General features: G+C 56.0%; 2 protein-coding genes across 3 annotated transcripts; both read left to right on the forward strand.

Moving 5' to 3' along the window:
* Nucleotides 1–6515: 6515 nt before the first annotated feature.
* On the forward strand, nucleotides 6516–16312 carry DDR2 (discoidin domain receptor tyrosine kinase 2). Its single transcript, XM_074151402.1, has 16 exons — nucleotides 6516–6603; nucleotides 8525–8627; nucleotides 8774–9005; nucleotides 9088–9235; nucleotides 9382–9487; nucleotides 9877–10060; nucleotides 10131–10374; nucleotides 10494–10556; nucleotides 10699–10829; nucleotides 11351–11561; nucleotides 12071–12294; nucleotides 13940–14076; nucleotides 14487–14678; nucleotides 14828–15062; nucleotides 15586–15735; nucleotides 16175–16312. Exons 1-16 carry the CDS (start codon nucleotides 6516–6518, stop codon nucleotides 16310–16312), a joined length of 2586 nt encoding a protein of 861 aa, XP_074007503.1.
* Nucleotides 16313–18948: 2636 nt separating this feature from the next.
* Nucleotides 18949–25496, forward strand: HSD17B7 (hydroxysteroid 17-beta dehydrogenase 7). Of its 2 annotated transcripts, XM_074152343.1 has the most exons (9): nucleotides 18949–19032; nucleotides 19160–19363; nucleotides 19445–19537; nucleotides 20499–20613; nucleotides 21131–21325; nucleotides 22194–22298; nucleotides 23355–23411; nucleotides 24018–24116; nucleotides 24520–25496. In XM_074152343.1, the coding sequence occupies exons 1-9, from the start codon at nucleotides 18998–19000 to the stop codon at nucleotides 24613–24615; spliced, it is 999 nt and encodes a 332-aa protein (XP_074008444.1). In that variant the 5' UTR covers nucleotides 18949–18997; the 3' UTR covers nucleotides 24616–25496. The 2 variants fall into 2 exon arrangements, with proteins under 2 accessions (XP_074008444.1, XP_074008445.1); XM_074152344.1 differs by lacking the exon at nucleotides 19445–19537 and having other exon boundaries at nucleotides 18998–19032; nucleotides 24520–25490.
* The last annotated feature ends 1161 nt before the right edge of the window (nucleotides 25497–26657 follow it).

The raw sequence follows: 26657 nt of genomic DNA on the forward strand, positions 1-26657 counted from the left end.
GCCCACAGTGCTCGTTTGCAGTGTTTCTGGAGGAAGCAGAGGGCTGAGCTTTCCTCTTGGATTTCTGCAAGTGACAGCAAGCCTTGAGCAGGTAGGAACGGGTGGGTGTGCGATGCCGCTGGAGCGCTCGGGGTGAGACCAGCCTGGCATGGTGCCCTCCAGCAGCATCCCGTGCCTTCTGCTTTTCCAGGGAGGGCTCTTTGGCTCCTGCCAGAGCCCACTGCCCCAAAGTGTGGTGTCCCCACACCCTTGGACAGAGTGGCTCTGCTGCCTCCCCTCCTTTTTGGAGGGGAAATGGTGCTTGGATGGCTCCTCTGCTGCTCCTTAAGTCCTGCTGCAGCCCCTGGGGCAGGGTGGCACAGCCACCTCCTGCCCCACAGCTGCCTGAGGTGGGATTTTCCCTTATGGGGCTGGCAATGGGGCTCAAACTGCTTACCCAGGAGAAGTCACCAAGTGCCCAAGTACTAAGGTGGCTGTTGGGCACCCCAGGCTCAGCCGAGCACTCGGCTCCACAGGCAGTGTGCCTGGGAAGTTGGGGCCATGCGGGGGGTCCTGGAAGGCTCTGTGGCTGCTGGTGGCTTGCCACGGGCCAGCTGGGCTGTGTGTGGCCAAGGCAGGCTGGCGGCTGTGGGTCTCGGGGGAGACAGCCTGGGATGGGGGCCAGAGCGGATGCGAGGAGCCGGTACAGAGTGATGCGGGTGGTCTGTACCACCACCTCTGGGAGCAACCTGCATGGAGAAGGGATATCTCTGCTCCAGGGGGAGCAGGCGGGTGCCCCTGAAGTTGCTCCTCCTTGGCATGTGGTGGGCAGCATCTGGAGCGCAGTGTGGTGCACCTTGGGGGGATTCTCGTGGCCCCAGAACCAGCGCTGAGCAGGAGTGGGGGGCTGCATGGTGACTCTGGGGCATCACCACTCCAGCTGGTGCCCTGGGAAGGGTGGAGGGGGAGGTGTTTCCTTTGGCTTTTTGGCTCTGTTGGCACACCAACACCTTTGCATTGGGTCCTGGGATAGAGTGATGCTGGCACTGGCCACCGCCAAGTTTTGAGTGCCAATTCCAGGTAGGAGGAGGCGAGCGGGGCAGAGCAGAGCTGGCTGGTGTTTGTGCCAGTGTGCACGTAGGGCAGCCTGTGCGGGGGTGAGGGCATCCCCCTGCCAGCTGATCCTGGGTGGCACGCCAGGGCATGGTGCAGAGCCCTGCAGCTGGCACCCCACTAAACCTGCTGCCTGCCTGCTCCTGCCTGTGCTGCTCTGCCTTGCACGCCTCTTGCTGCACTCGTGGCTGGGCTGGCACCCCAGCCCCCTCCCCAGTGGCAGCGGTGAGGGTCCCCCGGCACGTCCCTGGCATCCTGCCTGGGGCTGGGTTTGTTTGTCTGGAGGGCAGGCGGGCTGGGAGTTGGGTGAGGAGGGTGGTTTGAGGGTTTGGGAGCATGGCCGCAGCCCTGGGGCAGGTGCCTCCTCCAGCGTGGGGTGCCCCGTGGGGCAGGAGCGCTTTCTGGGAGCTGCTGGCCTGCTGCCAGGGGTGCTGCTTCCCTCCCACGGCAGTGTGGGTGCTGGCATAAAACAGAGCCAGCCAAAACACTAGTCTGAAAGAATACTGAATTTATTTAAAAAAAAAAAAAATTGCATTTTTAGCTATTGTCCAAAAAATAACGTGAGCTGATTATTATTATTATTTTTCTCCCTGCCGTGTTGCGTAGCTGGTGGCCGCGGTGCCAAGCTAGTGCCTGGAAATGATGTAAAACCACGAGCCTGGCGTGCAGCTCAGGGAGCCGGAGCGCTTCTTCCATGCCATGTGCCGGGGCAGGTCGGCTCTCCGGCCAGTGTCCTGGCCACACGTGCCTGTGCAGGAGCCCGGCACCCTTCCCGCCAGGGGCCCGGAGCGGGGCAGCCCATGTGGGACCCTCCAGGCCAGCGATGGGACCTCCTGGAGCACCCCCATCACCTGCATTTTTGGGGTGTCCCACCTAGCCCCTGCACCCCACAGTGCAAGAGGAGGGTCCCGGACACGCGTGCCATCCTGCAGCTGCGGGGGCAAGCACCGGAAAGCAAAACGCCGCCTATTACTTTAAGTTCCGTCGCTGGCCAAGGGGATTTTATTTTTTTTTTGTGTTTTTTTTTTTTTTTTCTCTCTTGAGCTATGAATGGGTTTTGCTGTAAATTATAGCTTTGCGCACATTCCCTGGGGCCGAGGAAAATAACCTCTGCCGAAAAGCCAGCCTGGATTGGTGACTGGCTCCCCCTCTCCGCTCCCTAATTGAAACCAAATGTGCAAGATGTAGGATTGTGGGATTTCTGGCTGGCTCCCAGGAATCCGCAGAATGCGAACGCGCTCCCAGAGGCATCTTGCATCAGCCCGGGGAAGTTCGCTCCTCGCCTGGCTCCCCCGGCCCGGGCGAGGGGCGAGGAGCCCGCCCGCCCGCCGCCACCTCCCCGCTCTGGTGAGTCGCTCTTGGGTGCGTGGGAAGATATTTGACCCCCTTTCCCCCCAGCCTTGGGATTTTGGGGGGATGCAGGGTCAGCCGCGCTCTGTGGCGGTGCCCTGGCAGAGGGACTGGGCTGCGGGTCTGCCCGGGAAGGGGCTGGGGCAGCGTCCCCACCTGGAGAGGTGATATTTGGCCCCTGCTCTCCGTTTTTTCCCCACACCCCCAGCGTTTCCCCCCACGCCTCGTGCCAAACCAGAGTTTCCTGGTGTCCCTCCTCAGCTCCCGCCTGTGTGTCTGTTGGCAGAGCCGGTGGTGGTGCTGGCCAGCCAGAGAGGCCCTGCTGTCCCCAGGGTCCTCCAGCCAGGCATCAGGTCACACTGGGGAGGGGACACAGGGCCACCGGTGTGGTACTCCTGAGCATCCTGCCCCTCATTCTGGTGCTGGGGATCTACTTGTGGCATCCCAGCCCCGCGCCGTGGCGGGGCCATGCCGTGCCCCGTGGCAATGTGACGCTGTGCACCGTGGCACAGGGCAGGGAGGAGGGCTGCGAGTTTTTGGCTGACAGGGAGTGCTTGCTGGCTGCAGCACCCACAGGACCACGTCCCCAGGTCCCACGGTGGTGGGCTGTGCTGCTGGCAGGTCTCTCCAGGGCAGCTGGCGGCCATGGGGATGTGCCGGCTGCTCCTCGCACCCCGTACGGCTGCGATGCCCCTGGCTGAGCTGGCCAGCCCGTGGCTGGGGAGGTGCTTGCCGCTGCAGAAAATGGGGCTGCATCCAGCCCAGAGAAGGTCTAAAATGGCATTTTTGGAAGGGAGGAGGACTACGGGTCCCGGCATGCTGCACTGCGTTCCCGCCGAGGCTGCGCCGGTGGCACAGCATGCTGGGGGCTGTAGTGCCAGCTGGGGCAGGGGTCCTGAACCCCCTTACCAAAACACTGCATGCCTCGGATCAGGGTCCAGGGTTCTGGGAAGCCTCTTGCCACTCGGGGACGTTTCCTCCATCGTGGCCTCGGCATGTCCCACCCACCTACCATCCCAGCAGGAGGAGAGCCCCTGGCGCTGTGTGAGGATGGGGGCTCTACAATGGGAGCCTGGGGAAACCCACATCCAGGACCTGGTGTGCATGGGGGGTGCGGGCGGCTGCCATCCAGCCCCTTCCCCACCGATGATGCTCCTCCAGTGCTGGTGAGGATGGTAGAGCCCACCTGGGCAGGGAGCTGGGGACATAACCAGCCAGCGTGGACTGGGGGTGAGAGGAACCGTTGGCTCAGGTGGGGTTTGTCTCTAAACAAATGTGGATTTAATTTTTTTTTCCCGCTCATTTTCCCTGGTGGTTTCAGTAGAATAAGAAGGGTGGAAAATAAAAAAGCAGTAGCTGAGGGAAGCTCCCAAACCCAGGCTGTGCCAGAGAGGAGCTCCAAAACCTCTGCACTAAAAATTTCCAGTGACTGAAAATTTTCAGCAAACATTTTCAGACAAAACGTTGCAAAGCCATCCTTTTTGCAGGGCTGGTGGAACAAAAATGATTTCCAGCTGGGTTGCCAATACTGCTTGGCTAGTTTGACCACGGGTCCCTTAACCCCCAGCCTCGCTGCCTGAGTCACTGTCTTTCTGCTGTCCCCCAGCCCTGCTCCCCCAAGGACCAACGAGGACTTCACAATGGCTGTGGGGGGACAATTTCCCTGTATTAGACTAAATGTAAATGCATTCCCCGCGGGATATTAGGCCATCTGGTATCCTGATGCTTAAAGAGTTTACTCAGCCTGAAAGAATAGTGGGAAAAAATATCCCTGGATATCTTTTGGAATGCAGAAGGAAATTGAGATTTTAATGTTGGGGGAACTGGCCATCATCATGCACCCCTCTCAGTGATGCAGTTGAAATTCCCAGTTGCAGCTGAGCTAGTTGCAACTAACTAAACTTTCCCAGTTGGGAAGAGAAAAAAAAAAAAAGTGACCATATATGTGCTTTAAAAAAAAAAAAAGAAAAAAAAGGGCAAAAAATCACCCTAAGTCCAGGTGTTTATTTGTAAAGGAGCTCATGGTATGGTGGTGTTTAGCAGAAAGCCCCGGAGAACCCCGCAGCACACCGCTGGGTGCAGAGAGTGCAGGGTAACAGGGTGCGGGTGGCAGTTCTCTTGGGGACTTTGCAGTCCCCTTGGGTGCTGGCATGGTCACAGCAAGCTTGCCTCGCTCCTGCCATGCCAAGCCCCGGTTTTGCCAGCAAGCAGGGCCGTATCCAGCACCTCCCAGCTGGGCTCTGCAGGATGGGGGCATCTGCCACATGGCAGCTGGGTCAGGGTGGGTTTGGGCTTTCTCTTAGTGGTGGGGACAAGGCTGCAGGCCCCAAGTGGGGTGGATGCAGGGACACAAGCAGGCACCCACCTGTGGGGTCACTGGTGTTGGGGCAGCTAAAAGGGACCCGCTAGACCAGCCCAGACATCCCTGGTATGTGGGACTCTGATGGGTTTTACACTGCACTCAAGTGCAACCAGGTCCCTTTTGGTCAGGAGCTACGGTCCCTTTAACCCTCAGGTTAGTTAGTTGTTCCTGCAAAGGTTAATGTACACGTAAACTAGATTATAATGGCCTTTTTTAATAAAAAGAGGACTTATCTCATTCAGTGCTTGTGTGAAGGGCTGTCCCAGGAGGACAAATGTTCCCTTGGCAAATAAGGGAAGGTGGAGCCCAGGGATCCTGGGGCAGGGCTGGTGACATTTGGGGGTGTCCCTGGTGCATCACTCGGCATGGTGCCATGCCCTGCGATGGTTCCCCAGAGGTGTGTGGGCACAGCAGGAACTGTTTGGGCGCTGGGGGTTCCTGGCAGCTGCAGGCTGGCCAGAACCAGGGCGATGGCTGCTGCCCTGCAAAGTGGCTGTGGTGACAGCGCTGACTTGGAGGGCAGGCATGTCCCAGGCCTGGGGCCTGGGGGGGATCCCCTTGCACCATGTGCTGCACCCTGCTCCGAGGAGACCCCACCATCACTGGACAGCCCAAGCCCCATTGCCAGGACCCCAGCTCCTCTCCAGCCCCATTTGACACACCCCCTAGAGGCAGCAGGTGCAAGCTGGCTCCCATGCCCTCTGTCACACCTTTCTGTATCACCCATGTCATAGAATCGTAGAATGGTTTGGGTTGGAAGGGACCTTAAAGATCATCTAGTTCCAACCTCACTGCCACGGACAGGGACACCTCCCACTAGAGCAGGTTGCTCAAAGCCCCATCCAGCCTGGCCTTGAACACTTCCAGGGATGGGGCATCCACAGCTTCTCTGAGAAACCCATTCTCAGAGCACCCAGTGCCTCACCATTCTCCCAGTAAAGAATTTCTTCCTGATATCTAATCTAAAGCTACTGTCTTCCAATTTGAAACCGTTACATCTTGTCCCATCACTATACTCCCTGATAAAGAGTCCCTCCCCGTCTCTCCTGTAGGCCCCCTTTAGGTACTGGAAGGCTGCTATAGGGTCTCCCCAGAGCCTTCTCTTCTTCAGGCTGAACAACCCCGACTCTCTCAGCCTGTCAAGATGTCCCCAAGATCCCCTCCACCATAGAGAACTGTCACAAATATGCTGTAAATCTTGGGTGATTATCTGATATTATCTCTCCTGAGCCAGAAGGCAGGGAAAAAGCGTGTTGCAACGTGCTATTATTTTGTTATATGATGGGGTTGTGCAACACCTTGCTTTCAAAGCCATCCAAGGGCGAGTTGCCCAGCTGGAGCCTTTCTGCCTGCTGGTGGAGCCGGATGGCACTGGCCCCAGGCAGAGGCCTGGGAGGTTTGTGTGGGTCCCCTGACCGTTTCATGTGGCCATGTCCAGGGTTGTGGCAGGGCCATGTACCTGCCCGTGCTGGGGCTGCATCAGCGTGGCACCACCACGCTGTGGCCCCCGGGGGGTGATGGTGAAGGGGATGGGACACCAGGACACATTTGACCACCATCACAGATGTGAAGGCTTGGAGCTCTGCTCCTCCTCTGAGGCTAAGCTGGGGGATGCAGGGTCTCATGAAGGGGAAGCCCTCCTGTCCTCGGCTGGCTGCTCCAAGCAGGACTGACATTTCAGTCCTGGCTCTGTCTCTGTAGGACTGCCGACATGCCAGCCACCCCTAGACCAGCCCTGCTGCTGCTGCCGCTGCTGCTGCTGGAAGTCCTGCGGGCTGTGAGAGCCCAGGTCAACCCAGGTAAGTGAGATGGGGACCAGGTGGCTGCAAGAGCCGTGAGGTGTGTTTCCCTGGGCTGTGCTCCTGCCAGGGCATCCAAGCTTGGGCTCACATCACCTCTACCATCTCCAGGACTTTCCCAGCTCTGGGAGCAGTGTGTGATGGCCCCCCAAACCCAAGCCTGCCTGGGCATTCTGCTGTCCTGCATGCGGCTTGGCCACTGCTAGTGATCCAGAAAGCATCCTCCGTGTGCCACGGCTGTCTCTCCTGGCACCGGTGGGCTGGCACTGGGGTATGGGCAAAGCCCTGCAGCCGGAGCCCAGGGTTCTGAGTGGGGCCCTTCTCCATGGGGGCTCATCGAGCCTGCTCGGTTTTGAGGCTGAGGCATGCATAAGGCAAGGCGCTGGGGTATTGTTTGCTGCCGCTGGGATGTGCTTTCTTTGGTGGTTTCGCATCAAACCAAGGTTGGCTTTAGTAAAGCAGCTTGACTAGGTGCCTGGCTTCTGCTCAGAAACCACAACACTGTGCTGGACGTCAGTGAGAGAAGTGTGTTTAAATGGTTGTTTCCGCAGGGCTCAGCCCCGTCCTGTGTTGCAGGGATGGACTCAGAGCCGTGGCTCCTTCAGCACCGCAGGGTTTCCCCTGGGCATCCCTGTAACAAGTCCCTTCAAAGTCTTCTTCCATCTGTGGGAAGAGTTTGCAGGGTCTTCCCTGAAGGTTGCATGGTGCTTAGGGAAGCAATCCTGTTTCTTCTGCAGCCATCCAGGGCTGGCAGTGTCAGCTTTGAGTGGCCAAGATGGTTATTACTTAGGGCAAAGTAGCTGGGCTGGCTCCACGTTCAGGAAGAGTTAAATGGGAATTCAGAGGGGCTGCACTCTGCAGAGTATCACAAGTGGGAGGAGAGCTGGAGAGAAAGAAGAGATGCTGCCCGCTGTGCCAACGCTCACGGTGAAGATGTGCCCATCCTTCTGTCCGAGGCAGGAGATGGTCCCTGGGGCACAGGGCCCCCAGGGATGGGAGCTGGCTGCTGGGCAGCAGCTCCTTGCCGTCACAGCACTGGGCGAGCTGGCAGCCTCAGAGGCAGGAGGTGGCCCCAGGACTGCATCCTCGCCTGGGCCCTGCCACCTCGGTGCGGGTGTTTGCTCGGGGTGGCGTGCGGAGGGAGCGCTGTGGGCTGGAGCCAGCGGCCAGACAGTAAACACGGCCAAACAAGCCGGCCTTTCAGCAGCTCTCTTGGCAGCAGGGCGTGAAAAAATAACTCCTGGGAAGCAGCGTGGATGCGGTGCCGGGGGAGCCAGCTGCCACTCGGGGACGCAGCCCACACGCCACCCCGGGTACTTTTCCACTCGCAGCCGGGGCTGGAGCAGGGCTGGCGATGGGAGCCACGGGGCCAGCTTGGGGCCCTGAGCGCCCACCTTTGTCACTTGTTCCCCCAGGCAGGTGGGGGGAGCAGTGGGATGGCACAGGTGAGAACAGGTTGCTGCGGGTGGGTTTTTCGGGTGAGCAGCCTCTGGAATGCCCCCAGAACAAGGAGCGTGGGGACAGCAGTGCCAGCCCACGGGCTCTTCCTCCACTGCAGCTGAAATGTTTGCCAGCAAGGCTGAAGGGATCTCCAGGGACAGGGACTAGGTATGTCCAGGAGCCCTTGGAGTGCTGCCTCCTCTTGCTCCTGGCTTTGCTTGGAGCTGGGCTGGCATCTGCTTCTGGCCAGTGGCGCCATTTGCCCAGGCGGGTGCCTGCCTGCCTGTGTAGGACTATCCCACCATGCTTTGTCCCCCCTCTGTAAGCCAGAGGGATGGAGAGTGCTGCTATGCCCGAGCTGCCCGGGCTGCAGTGCCTGAAGCACTGTGGATGTGCCCCATTTGTGCTGTATTTCAGCACAAATCTCAGCCGGGGAGGGGAGACGGGATGCCTGCTCAGCGCCCCACTGGTCTCGTTTCAGCGGTGTGCCGGTACCCCTTGGGAATGTCGGGCGGGCACATTCCTGATGAGGACATCTCGGCATCCAGTCAGTGGTCCGAGTCCACAGCTGCCAAGTACGGACGGTGAGTGCAGGGACAGCTGGCAGGGTGGGCATGGGAACCCTACCGTGACAGCCACGGCAGGGTCTGGGCTGCCACAGAGGGGCAGAAGGAAGGCATGGGGTCAGCTTTTGTCACCTGCAAATGTCTCCTCCACTCTGGTTTCTCAGGTTGGACTCGGAGGATGGAGATGGTGCCTGGTGCCCCGAGATCCCAGTGGAGCCTGACGACCTGAAGGAATTCCTGCAGATTGACCTGCACGCACTCCACTTCATCACGCTGGTGGGCACCCAGGGGCGGCACGCTGGGGGCCATGGCAATGAGTTTGCCCCCATGTATAAGATCAACTACAGCCGGGATGGTACCCGATGGATCTCCTGGAGGAATCGGCATGGGAAGCAGGTGAGGAAGCACGTGGGGGCTGTAATGGGTGGCAGGTGGGGGTCTGTGTCTGCCTGTCCCTACCACGCTTGTCTCTTCCCAGGTGCTGGATGGAAATACCAACCCTTACGACATTGTCCTCAAGGACCTGGAGCCGCCCCTTATTGCGCGCTTCGTCCGCTTCATCCCCGTCACTGACCACTCCATGAACGTCTGTCTGCGCGTGGAGCTGTACGGCTGCGTCTGGCTGGGTGGGTGGTGTGGTCCTGTGCCCTTCCCCGTGTCCCCAGTGCCTGGCCAGGGGGCTGTCCATCCCACTGGGGGCTGTCTGTCCCACTGGGGTCACTAGCAGCGGTGTGTCTGGGATGGACAGCTGCTCATCTTCCTCTCCCTGCAGATGGGCTGGTGTCCTACAATGCACCAGCTGGGCAGCAGCTCGTCCTTCCTGGGGGCACCGTCATCTACCTGAACGACTCGGTGTATGACGGGGCATTTGGGTACAGGTGAGGACCCTGCGGGCTAATGCACATCTGGGTGATGCGCTGGGCAGGAGAGGATGGGGATGTTTCTTCCCTGCGTTTGCTGATCCTCAGAAGAGCAAATACTTAGGGTGTCCCTGAAGCAGGGGGTACATGGCCAGCTCTGGGAGGCTGCATGTCATGATGGGGACAGCATGATGGGAAAAGAACCCCCAGTCCTTCTTTTGGATTTATGCTAACTGCACTGCACTTCAGCATCCTGCAGCCTTTTTCAGAGAGAACATCAAGAAGAAGAAAAGCCTACCCTGAATTTCCCAGGGGCTGCGAGGAGCTGCTGGGGGGTGGTGCTGGGTGGTGTCAGGTTTGTGGGGTTGGCAAGAGTCACGCTCCCTTTCCCCCCTTGCACGTGCCAGCATGACGGAGGGCCTGGGCCAGCTGACGGACGGGGTGTCAGGGCTGGACGACTTCACACAGACCCATGAATACCATGTCTGGCCGGGCTATGACTATGTCGGCTGGCGCAACGAGAGCACCGCCGGCGGCTACGTGGAGATCACCTTCGAGTTCGACCGCATCAGGAACTTCACCGCCATGAAGGTCTGCATGCCCCCTGCCCTGTCCCCCATCCCTGTCCCCACCATGGCTGTGCTGACAGGCTGCCCCACAGGTCCACTGCAACAACATGTTCGCCAAAGGGGTGAAGATCTTCAAGGAGGTGCAGTGCTACTTCCGCTCCGACACCAGCGAGTGGGAGCCCAGCGCCGTCTCCTCAGTGCTGGTGCTGGATGACGTGAACCCCAGTGCCCGCTTTGTCACCGTGCCCCTGCTCCACCGCATGGCCAGCGCCATCAAGTGCCAGTACTACTTCGCTGATGCCTGGATGATGTTCAGCGAGATCACCTTCCAGTCGGGTACCTGCCACCACGAGGCCCACAGGGACCAGGCCCTCCTGGAGGGGTTTCAAGGAGGGAGTGGGGCTGTGGGGCACCCACACCACCCACCCTGATGCTCTCCTCTTCTCCCTTGCCAGATGCAGCCATGTACAACAACTCAATGGCTCCCCCCGAGATGCCCGTGGTCCCCACCACTTATGGTAAGGCATCAAAAAGCACATCACCCAGAGCTGGGTGGGGAGATTCTCTGGGAGGCCCTGTCCTATCCGATGGAAGAAAGGGGCAGGGGGGTCTCCCCACACTCCAGCATGACTTGCTCTTGCTGTCCCCTTCTCCTGCTAGATCCCACACTCAAGGTAGACGACAGCAACACGCGTATCCTGATCGGGTGCCTGGTGGCAATCATCTTCATCCTGGTGGCCATCATTGTCATCATACTGTGGCGGCAGTTCTGGCAGAAGATGCTAGAGAAGGTGGGCAAGTGAGGGGTGGCTGGAGAGGTGCCTCAGGGCACTGAGCTTATCCTGGGCAGGGTCTTCTGGGAGCTCAGCATAGGGAAAGCAGACTGCCTGAGGGGGATGATGCTCCCTTCCCTTCCTCGGGAAGGTTGTGATTTGTACCCATCTCCCAAGCAAGGGGATGTAGCTGAGCAGGGTAGTGACTTTGGGACCTCCCTGCTTGTCAATTCCTCTGTCCTAAAACTGGGCTGGGGAAGAGGAGCCCAAAGGGATCCCACTGCAGCCCCCAGCTAACCAAGGGAAGCCACAGAAGTGATGGAGCCAAACTCTTCTCCATAGAGGCAGAAAATAGAAGGGGGGGACATGAGGATAAACACCTTCCCCAGGTGGATGCTGGAGCCCTGGGACAGTGCACCAGAGAGGAGGGCTTGGGGCTGTGCATGGCCACAGTGCCATGGAGTGCAGGAGACCCCATACTGCTGGTGTTGCAAGATGCCCTGTGCCAGCTCTCTCCTCCCTTGCCCCACCTCTCACAGGCCTCACGGAGGATGCTGGATGACGAAATGACTGTCAGCCTCTCCCTGCCCAGTGAATCCAGCATGTTCAACCACAACCGCTCCTCCTCCTCCAGCGAGCAGGAGTCCAGCTCCACCTACGACCGCATATTCCCCCTAGGACCCGACTACCAGGAGCCCTCCCGCCTGATCCGCAAGCTGCCCGAGTTCACCCCGGGGGAGGAGGACACGGGTGAGAGCTGGGACGCCCTTCGTGCTTAGAGCCATCTACCGCGCATCGAGCCTGCTGCAGTCCCCTCTCCCCAGCCCCTGCTTTTGGCCAATCTCCAAATATTTTGGCACAGAAGGGTGGGGAGGAGGTCACACAAGCTCCCACACATCACACTCTGAAGTCACACAAAACCTGTGGCCAAGAACCATCACAGGTGTTCACCACCAGGCTGAGCTGTGTCCCCACTACCGTCCTTGGGTTGCTCTGGCATCTCTTCCTTGGTCATCTGGAGGTTGGGCACTGATCCCTGCTCATCTGGCGCTTGGGGTTGGGTTGATGCATTTGTCGGTGATGGGGAAGGAGTGGAGCAGCCTGTAATGTCTGCAGGAGCCCAATGGTGCCGGGCAGCATGGGGGCTCTGGGGAGGATGGGGATGGAGAAGCTGGTGACTGGACTGTGAGCAGGCACCAGGGAGCAGAGGGTGCAGGACAGGACACCCAGGCAGGGCTGGCCCCACTCTCGTCCCACAGGCTGCAGCGGCCCTGTGAAGCCACCCCAGGCCAGCGTCCCCGAGGGTGTCCCCCACTATGCTGAGGCCGACATCGTGAACCTGCAGGGTGTGACGGGTGGCAACACCTACTCAGTTCCGGCCCTCACCATGGACCTGCTCTCTGGCAAGGATGTGGCTGTTGAAGAGTTCCCCAGGAAGCTGCTGACCTTCAAGGAGAAGCTGGGAGAAGGCCAGTTTGGGGAGGTGAGTGGGAGCCAGTCCTGCTCTGAGCAGGACTCGGACAAATCTATTTTTTTCATCAATCCTCTCAATTTAGGGGTTTGAAGGGACCAGTCAAATCTGGTGAGTCAACAAATGGCTAGAGGTCTGGTGCCGCAGCCAGAGATTTGGCTACTTAGACCATGTGACTCACTTTGAGAAGGTCTACTGGGAGCTGATGGGGTCCATTTGTCAAAGAAGGGGAAGAGCATCTTCGGTCTAATGCTTGACAAGCTCATGAAGAGGGCTTTAAACTAAAGTTACTAGGAGAGGGGAACCTCAATCCATCCCATTCCTATCAGTTCGATGCTAGAGGCAACGATAGATGCCCAGAGCCTGGAGAAGGGTTGCAGGTCAGCAGGAGAGCACCTGGAGTGCAGCACAAAGGAACAACAGCTACTCCAGCCAGTAAGTCAGCTTCATCTAGTGCCCAACTTAAGTGCCTCTATGCAAGTGTCTATAGCATGGAGAACAAACAAGAGTAAGAGAAGTGCACATGCCTGCAGGGCCATGATCTTATTGGCATCATGGAGACATGGTGGGATGGCTCCTGTGACTAGAGTGTTGGAAGGGAAAGATATAGGCTCTTCAGAAAGAGGGGGTGTCACCCTCTATGTCAATGACCAGCTGGAGTGAATGGAGCTCTGCCTGGGGATGGATGAGGAGCTGACCAAGAGTTTATGGGTCAGGATTAAAGGGAGGCCAGGGACAGGTGAAGTTACAGTGAGGGACTGCTACAGGCCACCCTACCAGGAAGACTGAGGCCCTCTACAGACAGATAGGAGCAGCCTCACGTTCACAAGCCCTGGTGTTGCACATGGGTTGGGGTAATCCAAAGCACAAATACAGGCTGGGCAGAGAATGGATTGAGAGCAGCCCTGAGGAGGGTACTGGTGGATGAAAAGTTCAACATGAGCTGACAATGCATGCTGGCAGCCCAGAAACCCAGTTGCATCCTGGGGTGCATCAAAAGAAGCGTGGCCAGCAGATCAAGGGAGGTGATTCTGCCCCTCTACTCTGCTCTGGTGAGACCCCACCTGGAGTACTGTGTCCAGCTCTGGGACCCCCAGCATAAGAAGGACATGGACCTGTTGGAGTAAGTCCAGAGGAGGGCCATGACGGTTATCAGAGGGTTGGAACACCTCTCCTATGAAGACAGGCTGAGAAAGTTGGGGTTGTTCAGCCTGGAGAAGAGAAAGCTCTGAGGAGACCTAATTATAGCCTTCCAGTACCTAAAGGGGGCCTACAGGAGAGATGGGGAGGGACTCTTTTGAGGCAGTGTAGTGATAGGAGGAGGGGTAATGGTTTTAAACTGAAAGAGGGGAGATTTAGATTGGATATTAGGAAGAAATTCTTTACTCTGGGGGTGGTGAGGCACTGGAGCAGGTTTCTCAGAGAAGCTGTGGATGCACCATCCCTGGAAGTGTTCAAGGCCAGCCTGGATGGGGCTTTGAGCAACCTGGTGTAGTGGAGGGTATCCCTGCCCATGGCAGTGGGGTTGGAACTAGATGATCTTTAAGGTCCCTTCCAACCCAAATCATTCTATGATTCTAAGGCTCTTTCCGGTTTGCGGGGGCCAGGGGTGGCTTCCAGTTGGTGGAGGTAATGGCTGCCTCTTTTCCCCCTCCAGGTTCATCTCTGCGAAGTGGAGGGGATGGAGAAGTTCACAGGCAAGGACTTTGCCCTGGAAGGCTTGGACACTAGCTCCAACCGCCCCGTGCTGGTGGCTGTGAAGATGCTGCGAGCGGATGCCAACAAGAACGCCAGGTACAGGGCCGGGGGGTGCACATGCCCCAGCATTGTCCCCTACATAAAGTCCCCTCCAGGAGAGCAGGGATGCTTGGAAAGTGTCCCCTGCCTCCAGTGGCCAGCTTCTCAGTGCAGCTGTAAGGACCATGTCTGAGCTTTCTGGGGATGTTGGGCTACTGCGATTCAGGACTGTTGGTCCTTGCTGGTCCTAACCAGCTCCCCAGCGTTCCATCTACCCACCGAGTCTACCCTGCAGCTGTGTGTGGATTGGCGCTAGCTCCCCTTCATGCCCCCCACTCCCAGGGGAGGGGACCCATGGATCCCCTACGAGGCTTGGGTGGACGGGTGACACCCTCGACTCGTCTGTGCACATCTCCATGCCCCTCTGGGTCTGTCTATCCGATCTGTGTGGTTTCTGTTCCGGAAAGGAATGATTTTCTGAAGGAAATCAAGATCATGTCACGGTTGAAAGACCCCAACATCATCCGGCTGCTGGCTGTGTGCATCACAGACGACCCGCTGTGCATGATCACCGAGTACATGGAGAACGGAGACCTCAACCAGTTCCTGTCCCGCCAGCAGGCAGGCAGCCCCCCTGCCGGCAATACACCCACCATCAGGTAGCACCACCTGGGATAGACAGGGTCAGACAGGGCTGCCTGCTCCAGGCACCCTGCTTGTCTATGGGGTGCCCCACTTGGGGCCATGTATCCTCTGTCTGTCCTCCTTCCCGTCACCTCAGTTCCTCCCTTGTTCCCCTCCCTGGCAGCTACAGCGACCTGCGGTTCATGGCCACCCAGATCGCCTCTGGCATGAAGTACCTCTCCTCCCTCAACTTCGTGCACCGAGACCTGGCCACGCGCAACTGCCTGGTGGGCAAGCAGTACACCATCAAGATAGCCGACTTCGGCATGAGCAGGAATCTCTACAGTGGGGACTACTACCGCATCCAGGGGCGGGCAGTGCTCCCCATCCGCTGGATGTCCTGGGAGAGCATCCTGCTGGTACGCGGAGGGCTGGGTTCCTCTGATGGTCACTGACATGGCCCTGGAGCTGCTCACAGCCTCTTTTCCTCGGGTTAGAGAGTGCAGAAGGGTTGGGGAAGTCTCTTCTCCCTGGAACCCAGCTTTAGGGTGAAGCATGCAGAAAGCAGGAAGGGTAGCGGCTTTTCGAAGTAGGATGGGGGGACTACAGTGATCTTTGGTGTCCTGGTGCCCAGCCTTTGAGCAGGATGCTTTACATTTTCTCCTGGCCATGGTCAGACCTGGAAGAAGGAGCAGGGTTACTTTATACCTTTGCAGGGAGCTGGGTCCTTACCAAGGCCCAGCTTTCATAGCAGTCATTGCAAGCTGGACCCAGAGCTCACCAGGCTTTGGCCCTGGGCAGAGACCAGGTCTGCAGGACCAAGCCCAGATCTGGAAGCTGATGTATCCAGAAATAGGTTTTGAACCCTAGGCATGTAGGGTGCCTTATGGAGCAGGATGGGGTAATGCCTTTGCCTGACCCCGCTGTGCTCCCTCTGGCCAGGGCAAGTTCACAACGGCCAGTGACGTGTGGGCGTTCGGCGTGACACTGTGGGAGACCTTCACACTCTGCCGGGAGCAGCCCTACTCTCAGCTGTCCGATGAGCAGGTCATCGAAAACACCGGCGAGTTTTTCCGGGACCAAGGCCGACAGGTAGGGACAGGATGGGTTGGGATGCGATGGGATGGGACGGGATGGGACAGGACAGGCAGCTGTGCACCTGGGACACTGGGGACCTGGGGGAAGACTTTAATTTGTCCAGATTGGCTCAGCTATGGGGGAGTTATGGGACAGGAACTCTTCTGGAATGGAGTCCTGGTAAAGGGTCCAGTGCAGCAAACCCTGTACTTTACATAGCCCAGGGCTCTGCTTGCCCACTGACCCTGCTCCAGCATTTAGCCAGGCTGGGAGACAGGAGCAGGTATCCCCAGCCCCCTCACTGTGCCGTCTGGGGGTCCCCTTGCCCCTGAACATACAGCAGCACAGATCCCTGCCCCGGTGCACGGAGAAAAGGGGCTCCCCAGGAAGTTTGCTTTTTGGTTTCCGTGGCAGTAACTCTCTCCCTTTGTCATCTTTGCCTTTTGTTTTGAAGACCTATCTTCCCCAGCCTGCACTTTGCCCTGACTCAGTCTATAAGCTAATGCTCAGCTGCTGGAGACGGGACACTAAAGATCGTCCCTCCTTCCAGGACATCCATCGCCTTCTCCAAGAGTCAGCCAGTGAAGAATGACCCTTTGCTCCCCCCCATCCCCATCCCCATCCCTCCCCATCCCCAGAGGAGCCCCGTACTCAAACCAAAGCCACTTCACTCGGACTTAGCAATAAAACCCAGGCAGCTGGTCTTGTTCTCATTGTACAGTGAAGCCTCAGAGGAAAACCCCAAGGGCAGCAAGGAGAGCCACGGCGTGGGATGACTCAAACCTCCTGCTCACTTGCTGACCCAAGCTCGGGAGCAACGTGGGCTGCGACGAGGGTTATTTATTGATGCAGCGTGTTCTTGGTGATGATGACCAGGACAGAGAGTGGCTTCTCTCTCCAGATTGGAGGGGAAGAACGTCAGCTGGACTTTCTCCATGAGGAAGCTCCCGGCCCATGTGCAGGGCGGGCACCTGGGGAAGGAATGTACACAGGTATGTGCCTGCTGGAGCAGGGACCATCCTGCAGCCACAACCTGCTTGAGGAGCAGCTGGGAGTTGCTCACATCAGGCTGTGCAATTACAGGATGAAAACAAAAACTCTCTGGACATTATGGCCTTTGGACATGCCACATGGAGGGGCAGGAAGCTCCATCCCTGCTGGCCAGACCCCAGTTGCACAGGGAGAATCCCAGCTCCTCGCCCAGCTGCTGGAGTGGGCAGGGTGCTCAGCCGAGGCTCCTCCATGTCAGCCAGGGAGGAGTGGACATGTCAGCCCTGGCGAGAGGCACGCTGAGGGCACCTCCTCCCACTGACCACAGCTACTTCAGAGCTGCTCAACTGCTCCTGAAATGCATTTTGGATGCCCTGCGGGTGCTACGTGGCAGATGGTGGCATGGCAGGATGTTAGCACCTTTCACCTCCAAGGGGAAATCTCCAGGTCCTCCTCTCCCAGGGTTAACCCACATCTTCATCTGCCATGAGAGGAACGCACATAGCAGAGTCTTCACCGGCTTCTGCCTGATGCCCAAGCCTGCAACAGCCCATGGGCATGGAGCAGCGGGCACCCCGGCTTTCCCTGGCTCTTGGCCCAGGGATCACAGCTCGGCTCAAATGCCTGGGCTGGGCTCTGCCGCCCTGAGCATCCCATAGCAGCCTGGCACCAGTCCGTCCTCCCAGGTCCGGCAGCTCCACGAGCAAACTGGGCAGGTGCCAAAGCCACATGCACACCAGGAGCCCTGGCAGGTTACCTGTCATGCCCCATAAATGGACCCTCCTGCAGCTGGACAGAAGGAACTTTGTACTTAGAGGGTACATGGACCCCTCCATACTTTTGTACGCATTAGTTCAGCACCATTGTCACGTGTGGCACAGTTTCCAGTATACTATTGCTAAGGCATGTATATATTCAGTAGATGCACCTGTATATAGGGGCAAACCCGCTGAAGAGACACTTGCTACGTGAATCTGGTTGCATGGTTTCCTTGCGGCACTTCAGAAGGCATCTCGCCTCCTCTGTGGGCACCTCCAGGAGCCTGGCTGGTCTCCGCCCGCTGGGGGGCTCTGGGGCTGCACTGAGGTGGTTGGGCGAGTGCACACATGTAACAGGGTAAGAGATGAAGGAAGGATGCTCAAGAGACCTGCTGGTTGACCCGCACTGATTGCCTGTCTCCTTGGGTGAGAGGGAGGGTGCTCTGAGGCTCAGCATCCATGTCAGATGTTCACTGGCAGGGACTGAGATGGGGTATTGGGCCTGGGAGAGGGGAGGGTGAGGGTAGGGGACTGGCTGGCTGGTCTCCCTGGCCCAGTCCCGCTGGCGGCAGCAGAGGAGGTCTCACCCCCGCTGAGTGCATAGTCTGCAGCAGCACGTCACTTTGTGGCTGAATCAGGAGTGAGGACAGGCTTTGTTCAGGCCACGAAATCGGTACCCGTCTGCCTCTGCCTTCGGATGCCCTCTCCCTGCTCAGGGTGCATCACAGCCTCTCCCAGCCCTGCCTCAGCAAGCCAGGAGCTGGGAGCACCGCTGGGCCAAGTAGGGGGACATCTGCCACACGGACACTGTGGCTTCCGCTGACCTGAGCCCCTAGGCTCTGTGCATGGGCACCTGCATGGGGGATGGACGGCCATGGGTTAAACAGCGCGTTGGGCGCCTGCGGAGCAGCAGCCCCACCAACGAGGCTGGGGGTGCTGGTGGTGTGTCCATCCCCTGCTCCAGCTGTGACACCACCCCGCCAGGCACAGGTCTGCACCTGAGATCTCCAGCGGGCCCTGTGCGCCCAGAGCTCTCTGCCACAGCAGCACCAGGGACACAGTGACCTGGTGGCACTTCTGTGTGGCTGCAACACATCCCTCTGTGGCAAAGGATGTGAGGGCAGAGTGCCCCATGGCTGCCGGGGAAGGGAAGGGAAGAAGGGAAGGGAAGGGAAGGGAAGGGAAGGGAAGGGAAGGGAAGGGAAGGGAAGGGAAGGGAAGGGAAGGGAAGGGAGACCCGAGCAGCTCGGCGGAGTGGGCGTGGCCTGTGCGGCGAGGGCGTGGCCTGTGCGGTGGGGGCGTGGCCTTCACGGCGGCGTGGGGGCGTGTCCGCGTGAAAGGGGGCGTGTCCCGCATCGCCCCGCCCCCCTCCGCTCGGCCGACCATCACGCCACCGGCGGCGCTGTCCCCGCCCCCTTCGCGCTCACCCATTGGCGGGGGCGGTGGGGCGGGGCGGGGCGTCACGGACGGGCGTCCCTTATAGGGCGGAAGGGAGGCAGAGGGGGCAGTGGCGGCTTCGGGTGTCCGCGATGGAGCGAGTGGTGCTGGTGACTGGGGCCAGTAGGTGAGTGGTGGGGATGGAACCGTAACGGAGCAGGTCTGGGGCGGGACGGGTTGGGGCAAGGCCGTCCCGCCCCGTCCTAGCTCTCCCGAGCCCGCTCGGGGTTGTATCTGACACCGTGCCCTTGCAGCGGCGTGGGGCTGGCGCTGTGCCGGCGGCTGCTGGAGGAGGATGGCCGCATCCATCTGTGTATCGCCTGCCGCAACGCCCAGAAGATGGAAGCCACGCGAGACCTCATCCTGGCCGACTACCCCGCCGCTCAGGTCTCCACCGTGGAAGTGGACCTGGGTAATCTGGCTTCTGTCCTGCGTGTTGCCCGTGAGCTCCGCTGCAGGTATGAGGACTCTGTCCTCCACCCCCACCGGACCCCCCTGTCCACCCTCCACACCTCACCCTTTTGCTTTTCCCCACGCAGGTTTCAGCGTCTGGACTTTGTCTACCTCAATGCTGGGATCATGCCCAACCCACATGTGAACTTCAAGGCTCTCTGGCATGGTCTCCTCACAGGGTAGGAGGTGTTGGGGGAGTCTGATCCCCAGCTTGTGGGCAGTATGGGGTGCTGGCAGCATCGTCATGGCCAAGGCGTACCCTTGTGTCCAGGGCTGAAGACCCTATCTCCCTTCCCCACCATGACACAGAGCACATCCCTGTGGGATGCTTGACTTTGCGTGGGATGGGTTTGACATCTGGGTGGAGTGTTGGGGTGCTCCAAGGCACCCACTGCTCCTTCTGATCCTTGGTGTGAGGCCGGCTGTGTGCAGGGGGAGGGCAAGAGTTCACTGAAAGCCTGCACATCCTGCCACAAGGCATTGTGACAAACGCTGCTGTGTTGCTGGTGAGGTGAAGTTTGCTCCCACTGGGTCTCCTGACTGTTGTTTTGGTTCTGCTGTAGGCTTTTGTAGTTGTTCTCAGCTGTGGATCACAGTATCCTGTGAATCTAATAGTTGATGCTTGTTCTATAATCACCATGGGGATAAGCATCGTTATTCTATAAGCAACGTGGGGAAGGTGAGCCAGGGAGCAAAGTGACTTGCATTTAATCTAATACAGTTGTTGAGGTGTTGAACATAGATGCTAGACTGCTTGCTTTATCTGAATTAGGCATGGCCCTAGGGCTTAGTTCCACACTGGAGCTTGATTTTGTTACCTGAATGTGAAATCGAAGAACAAGACTTTCTTTTAAGTCTTAAGTTAAGAACAAGACTTTCTTTAGTATTTTACTGTGATGAAGGAAGAGACAAGCCTTCTCTGGTCTAGTCAGTATTGAGACACTTGCAAATAAAGAGGCTGGGATACCCTGTAAACTCTTTCCAGCCACTTTTTCATGGATTAGTAGAGCTCTTGAAGGTGAAACTAGAGAGTCTGTATGGAGCCTGTGAGGTGGGGAGATGCTTCTGAAGGACTGAAGTGGGGGAGCAGTAGATGCCTCACAGCAATGTTTTCCTTTGACTCCTGTCCTTGGCTTCCAGGAAAGTGCTTCACATGCTGACCACTGCGGAAGGCATAATGACCCAGACGGACAGGCTTAATGGAGATGGACTTCAGGAGGTGTTTGCTACCAACCTCTTTGGACACTTTATGCTGGTGAGGCTGCATACGAAGATCGAGCCCTCAATCTGGTGGTTGATGTGGGTAGGGATGGGTACAGGTGGTACTGATGAACCAGTACTGTCTTACAGGTTCAGATGCTGATGCAGGCTGCGGTCTGACAGATGCAGAATGATAGGGCAAAGGTCTCGGGCTTCTTTAAAATAGCAATAAATGGTGATAGTTGTTGTTGCAAGGGTTAATATAATCACAGGGTCACTCTAGTTAGTCAGTGGCTAGAGGTAAACCGTATGTAGTTCTCTCTGTCCAGGGTGAATACCAGGACTTGACTGTATTAAACTCTGAAGTGCTCAACTGAGCTGTGTAAGAGAATGGCGGCTGCTTGTAAATACTCCTGGTGGACCTTGGGCTGAAGTTACACCTGAGCAATAGCTGCACTTGGCTAGTCTAGTGAAGATTGGACAAGACTAGGAAAGCCAAGATAAGCTCGTGGCTTTTAAGAACTGCAAAGCTATACTGCAAGATGTTAAATAAGTTAACAATTATTTTGCAGGTTCGTCAACTTGAGTCTCTACTCTGTGGTAACGAAAAGCCCTCGCGACTCATCTGGACCTCTTCCAGCAATGCCAGGGAATCTGCCTTCAGCCTTTCTGACTATCAGCATGCCAAGGGGCAGGAATCATACAGTTCCTCCAAATACGCTACCGATCTGACAAGTGTGGTTCTGAACAGGAAATTTAATAAGCAGGTGACGATGGGGTTTGCATGTCTGAAGAAACCTAATGAGCTCCCACTATTTAGAACTATTATTGCATTGTTGTTGTGTAGTTGCATTCATTCATAGCAATCCGATACGTTCCTTAATGCACATGTAAGACCTAAACATGGTGCAGGTTGAACCGGTGGTGTGGGTAGTGGAGAATCTACCAGAGAGATTCCTTCTGGGGTTCTTGTCAGAAATGCTTCTGAAAGCAGAAGACTTTAGGAATGGTCCCTGCCTTGCAAACTCTAGCTGTCTCTTTAGACCAAAGAATTGGTCTTAAAGAACAAAGAGCTGCTGCTCTTTTCAGGGGTACCTGCCTATGAGAGCAGGGCTGCTCAGGCAGCTTTGCCGGGAAGTACTTGAGGTGTAGGCTCTGCTATCTCTCCTGATGGCCCCATGCCACTCAACTTTGTCACACTAAGATGTACAAACAAACCTGCCTTCCCTGTCACAAGGGATTGCCAGGTTTTGTTGGCAGCCCTAGTCCAGTGATAGCGATTTCACTCTCTTGAAATACTTCAGGACAAAGTGGTTTAGTCATAGGAGACTGAACTCTTACCGGTGAGGTAGCCTTTTATCTGAGCCGGTTGTAATTTGTGGGATGGCTGCTGTTGCTGCTGAGCTGCATGTAGACTGCAACATGATGTTGTGGTGTGTTCAGGAGGTTATGCCTTCTGTCTCGTAGGCTTGCAACGGGCACAGTTTTAACTGAGCATCTCCAATTTGGACCTCTTGGAAATCACTACATCTAATAGCTCTCTGCATCTGGTAACTTCAGAGAGGAGAGCACCTACTATTAAAGGGTCTCTATACTCACCTTCCTAGTATGTCTCACTTGGTTTCTTCTCTGCAGGGTCTGTATTCCAGTGTTGTTTGTCCTGGTCTCGTTATGTCTAACATGACCTACAGAATTTTGCCAGTTTTTCTGTGGAAGCTGCTAATGCCCATTATGTGGTTGGTAAGTGAATCGCCTGGCTGCTCTTAGGTTGAGGTAGCCCTGCTGTGATATGCTTCACTGCAAGTGATGCACAGAGAGCTTCTTGCTCCTTGCTACCCATGCTGCTGTACAGTTCTTCCTTCTGTTGGAGTGGGCAGGCTGGTCCCTCTGTAAACCTTCCCTTTGGCAGCTTGGGGCCCTGATTTCCAAGCTGAGTGCGGAGGTTTGGTGCTGGACATAGAGCCAGGGTCAGCCCTTCAGCCACAGCTGTGTCTGTCAAACCCCCCCTTAGAAGCTTTGCCAGCCTGCCATGGGCTTATGAAACCCTATTATTTTGGCAGTAGCAGAGCTCGGGACAAAAGTTGGCCCCTGTGCTTTGAAATTTTCACTGTTTTTAGAACAAACTGTATTTTTCAGTGTTCTTTCCTTCCCTCTAGAAGGCAGTGTCTCCTGCTTTCTTCTTTCCATCCCTCTGGCAGGCAGAGAGCCTGCCACTCTCTGCCTCTTCCCCTGTTTCCCCAAAACTTTCCTTGCCTTTCTTCCTCTGGGCTTCAGCTGTTCAGGTTCACTACAGTTCCATCCCTGCACGCAGGCTGCTTGCTTTAAGTCTTGATGCTCTTGCTGCAAGACTGGCCTTTTGCTTAAGCTGTCCCAGCTGGCAGCAGCTGATCCTGATGGATCGTGTTTCTCCTGGCTGTGGAAAGGCAATGCCTTCTCACTTATCCTCAACACTGGCAGTATTGCAGATCCTCTCTGCCTTCTGCCTGATGTGCTCTTGAGACCATTCCAGAAGAGGTGCCCACAAGGCATTTGTGTGGCCCCTTGCCTCCTGCTTTGGGGGTGAGCTCCTTGTGGGGGCACGCAGTAAGGTTGCTGATCTGGTGGGTGGCTCCAGAGACCAGAGTTTGTGGTGATAAAGGGATGCTTTAGTTATAAGTGTGCGGTGTTACCTGTAGTCAACTTTGAGAAGTGTTTCTGCCTGTGGTAGATGGTCTGATGTGGCTGGACTGCAGAGGGCTTGCCAAGGAAACCTTGGGCCAAAATACAGATTCTGTCATGTACTTCTTTTCCCTTCAGATCCGCTTTTTTGCCAAAACTTACACTCTGACACCGTACAATGGAGCAGAAGCTCATGTAAGTAGTTCACAACTTGATTTTAATGCTCTTCCCTTTTGGGTAGCTCTTCCAGTGTTTGCTGGCTTTAACTAAGAGCGTCTCTGCCAGGCTGGTGGGTGGGTGCTGTATTTCCCTCCTGAACAGCTTACAGCAGTGAGTGCTGGGGGAGCAGCTGGGACCAGGGCTGATCCAACAGGTCATGCTTTATGCCCTTAATTAAATAATTTATTTTGGAAAAACACTTTGTTCCCTTTCGGTCAGGGAGAATGCTGCTGTCCCTGTTGGCACTCAAGCAGCCATAGACATGCAGGCACAGGGGACCAGGGTGGGTAATGCAGGGGACAGTGTGCATCAAGAAGAGTAGTGAGTGAGTTTAGCCAAGCCACGTGAACTGCTTTAGTGGTTTAGCATTGGGGCATAAACATGGCTTACTGTTGGCTCAGGTAGGTCACAGCTGAGGGGAGCCAGCTCAGAACTTCTTCTTTAGATGTCAAGTCTTCCTCTTCTTGATAAAAGTGCCTGTGGTGTGTTCTCCTGTGTCCCTTGGCAGCCAGATCCTTGACTGCAGGCTTGGTTGGAACAGTGTGCACTAGACTTGGTATGTGTTTGTGCTGTTCTTCCTAGGTGTGGCTGTTCAAACAGAAGCCCGAGTACCTGGATGCGCTTGTCAAATACCACAGCTGTACTTCTGGACTGGGGAAGAGCTATGTGGATCCCAGAAAGGTAAATGCAATCGCAGCCTCCTGTTGCAGGAGACTTGGCTAGGGGTCTGCCATCTGCCTTGCATGGAAGGGTTGGGGTCAAGGCTGTCCTGTGGCTGGAGTGGAAACAAGATACATGTTGAATGTTGATATGGGGGTTATCTGCAAGGCTTCCTAGAGTAACGCTTGGCTCAGGCTGGAGGCTGGAAGACAGTGGAGATGATGGTTGGAACAGGATGAGTGTGTAATGATACTTCCTCAAAATATGTTCTGGCTTGTGTCCTGGTGATAGATGCCTTTAGTTGCCTCTTTGTGAATGTAGAAGCTCTGAAGATGAATCCTGCTATCCTCAGAGCTCCCCTCAGCACATGTGCTATCTGCCCCCAAGGTGATGGTCTCATGGTGCTGTTCTTATTGTCTTCCAGATGGATGTGGATGAAGAAATTGCTGAGAAATTTTACCAAAAGCTGTTGGAACTGGAGAAGCAGACTCTAGAGAAATACAGTGATCTCCTAGATTAAGTAAAGCCAGTCTCAGTGGGTTAACAGTCTCATATTGGTAACATGGGCTTTCTTCATTCTGGTGCTACTTGTGTTGCCTGCTGTTCTGCAGGCACATGGCTTCAGACCCCATCTTCCTTCTCGACAGAAGGTGAACAGTTCCTGAAAACGGAAATGTGAAAACTGAAGAGAAATACTTAGTCTATCTGGTCTGGAATTTTTTTTTCTGGCATAAAACTGGAGACCTAAAGTAGGTGGAGGCTGTCAACACAGTTGCAAAGCAGTACCTTGCAAAAGCATGACTGAACTGTGCACGGTTCAGGAACAGCCTCAAAACATGTGGTTTAAATCTGGCGTAGTGTTCAGGAAAGACAATAGTCTGGCATGCTGCCCTCTGTCTGGGCTCTACCAGTCTTTCCAGACTGCTCGAACGCATTACCTGTGGCTGATCCTGAAGTACTTGAAGGCCCATCTTCAGAAGAGCTGCTCTTCATTTGTACACCAAAGCAGGCACCGGCTTTCCAGACCTGCTGAACAAGATTGAACCTTTCTGGAAATCGGGCTCTGCACAGCATCTGAAGCCAAGCTCCTGAAGAGCTGACCTGAGGAGCACACCCCTTGCCTCAACTGTGAAGACAAATGCCTTGCTGTCCCCTGGGTATGGGGCCATGTATGTTGTAACCAATTGGCTGGAAAGACTGAAGCTGCTGCTGTTAGCCTGGGCACAGGGCTACTCTGCTCTGTTTGTAGCAAGAGTGAGAGGTTACCATGTTATTTTATCTATTTAACTATCTTTTTATATAATTTTACTGTACCAAACATTCTTCCTGTTGTCTATCTGGGGACCTTCAGCAAGTACCTGGTGTACTTCAAATGCTGCAATGAATAAATAGCTGGAACTGACTTGCCCTTGCTGCAGCGGTGTCTTTACTCCAATAGCTGGCTGCTTGTGACTCGGAGGGCTGGATGGGAGGTTGCTTTGTTGTCTTGTGCAGTAAGCCTGTGCACACCTGGGGGGCATGGGGTCTGTGCTCTCCTGCCACAGGAGAGCTGTTAGCCACCTCTTTGGGTTTACTTCTCTTGTTCCTTCTAGCTAGTGAAAGACATGAGTGACTTCTGAAGACTTCGGTGTGGTTTTGTGTGTTGAGTACCTGTGGGACGTCTGGGACTATTTCCCAGCCTTAGGTGCTTGGGAGATACAGGCGTCTGTGGTGCTTGCTTACCCTGATGTGTCACTGAATTACTAATTTAATGTTCTCTAATAAGGCAGTGTTATGGTGTGCCCAGGCACTTCCCTGGGGCCTGGTAGAGGCCAGGGGAGTTAAGGAAGGAGGCTGTGCTGCTCAGCCCAGCATCATCTTGGCTGTGGTGGAGGCTTCTGGAGCTGTGGTTGAGCTGCCCAGGCTGGTGCATCCTGTTTGGTTGGGGCTGGAGTACCCTCAAGGGTTCGCTCAGGGGTCTGTGTGGGGAAACTGCCTGTCATGGTCTCAGTTGGGATAGAGTTACCTCTCTTACTAGCAGCTAATACAGTGCTATGCTTTGGGTTTGGGATTAAAATAGTGTTGATAAAACACTGATGGCTTTTAGCTGTTGCTGAGCTCTCAAGGGCTTTTCTGTTCCTCACACTGCCCTACCAGCGAGGGCTGGGAGTGCATGAGAAGTTGGGAGGAGGCAGAGCTGGGACAGCTGACCCCAACTGACCAAAGAAATATTCCATGCCATATTGCCAATAGAACAATATCAGAAAAGGGAAATAATAATAATGGTAAAACAATATACAAAACTCAAGTCACACTCACCACCCAGTAAATGGGTGAATTGGCACCGTCCCAAGCAACAATCATGAGTGCCTGCTCCCCGGGCTAACCCCATGTATATACTGAGCATGACATCTATGGTATGAAGTATTCCACTGGCCATTCCATAGTTCTGTCTCTGTCTAGGCTACTTCTCAGCTTCTATTGGAAGCTGAAAACAGTCCTTCAAAAAATATAAACATCACCTGCAAGAACTAAAATGATATGCATTACTGACATTCCTTTCATGCCAAATCTGAAACACAA

This window comes from Numenius arquata, chromosome 8 (genome assembly GCF_964106895.1).
Source record: "Numenius arquata chromosome 8, bNumArq3.hap1.1, whole genome shotgun sequence".
In the NCBI taxonomy this organism is placed as follows: Eukaryota; Metazoa; Chordata; class Aves; order Charadriiformes; family Scolopacidae; genus Numenius; species Numenius arquata.

Excerpts from the sequence above, each read along its gene's own strand:
- DDR2 (XM_074151402.1), top strand. The coding sequence starts at position 6,516 with ATGCCAGCCACCCCTAGACCAGCCCTGCTGCTGCTGCCGCTGCTGCTG. Across the intron at positions 9,006-9,087 it reads GGAATCGGCATGGGAAGCAG|GTGCTGGATGGAAATACCAA; the intron begins GTGAGGAAGCAC and ends GTCTCTTCCCAG. Across the intron at positions 15,063-15,585 it reads CCTGGGAGAGCATCCTGCTG|GGCAAGTTCACAACGGCCAG; the intron begins GTACGCGGAGGG and ends CCCTCTGGCCAG.
- HSD17B7 (XM_074152343.1), top strand. The coding sequence starts at position 18,998 with ATGGAGCGAGTGGTGCTGGTGACTGGGGCCAGTAG. Across the intron at positions 19,364-19,444 it reads GCCCGTGAGCTCCGCTGCAG|GTTTCAGCGTCTGGACTTTG; the intron begins GTATGAGGACTC and ends TTCCCCACGCAG. Across the intron at positions 24,117-24,519 it reads GCTATGTGGATCCCAGAAAG|ATGGATGTGGATGAAGAAAT; the intron begins GTAAATGCAATC and ends ATTGTCTTCCAG.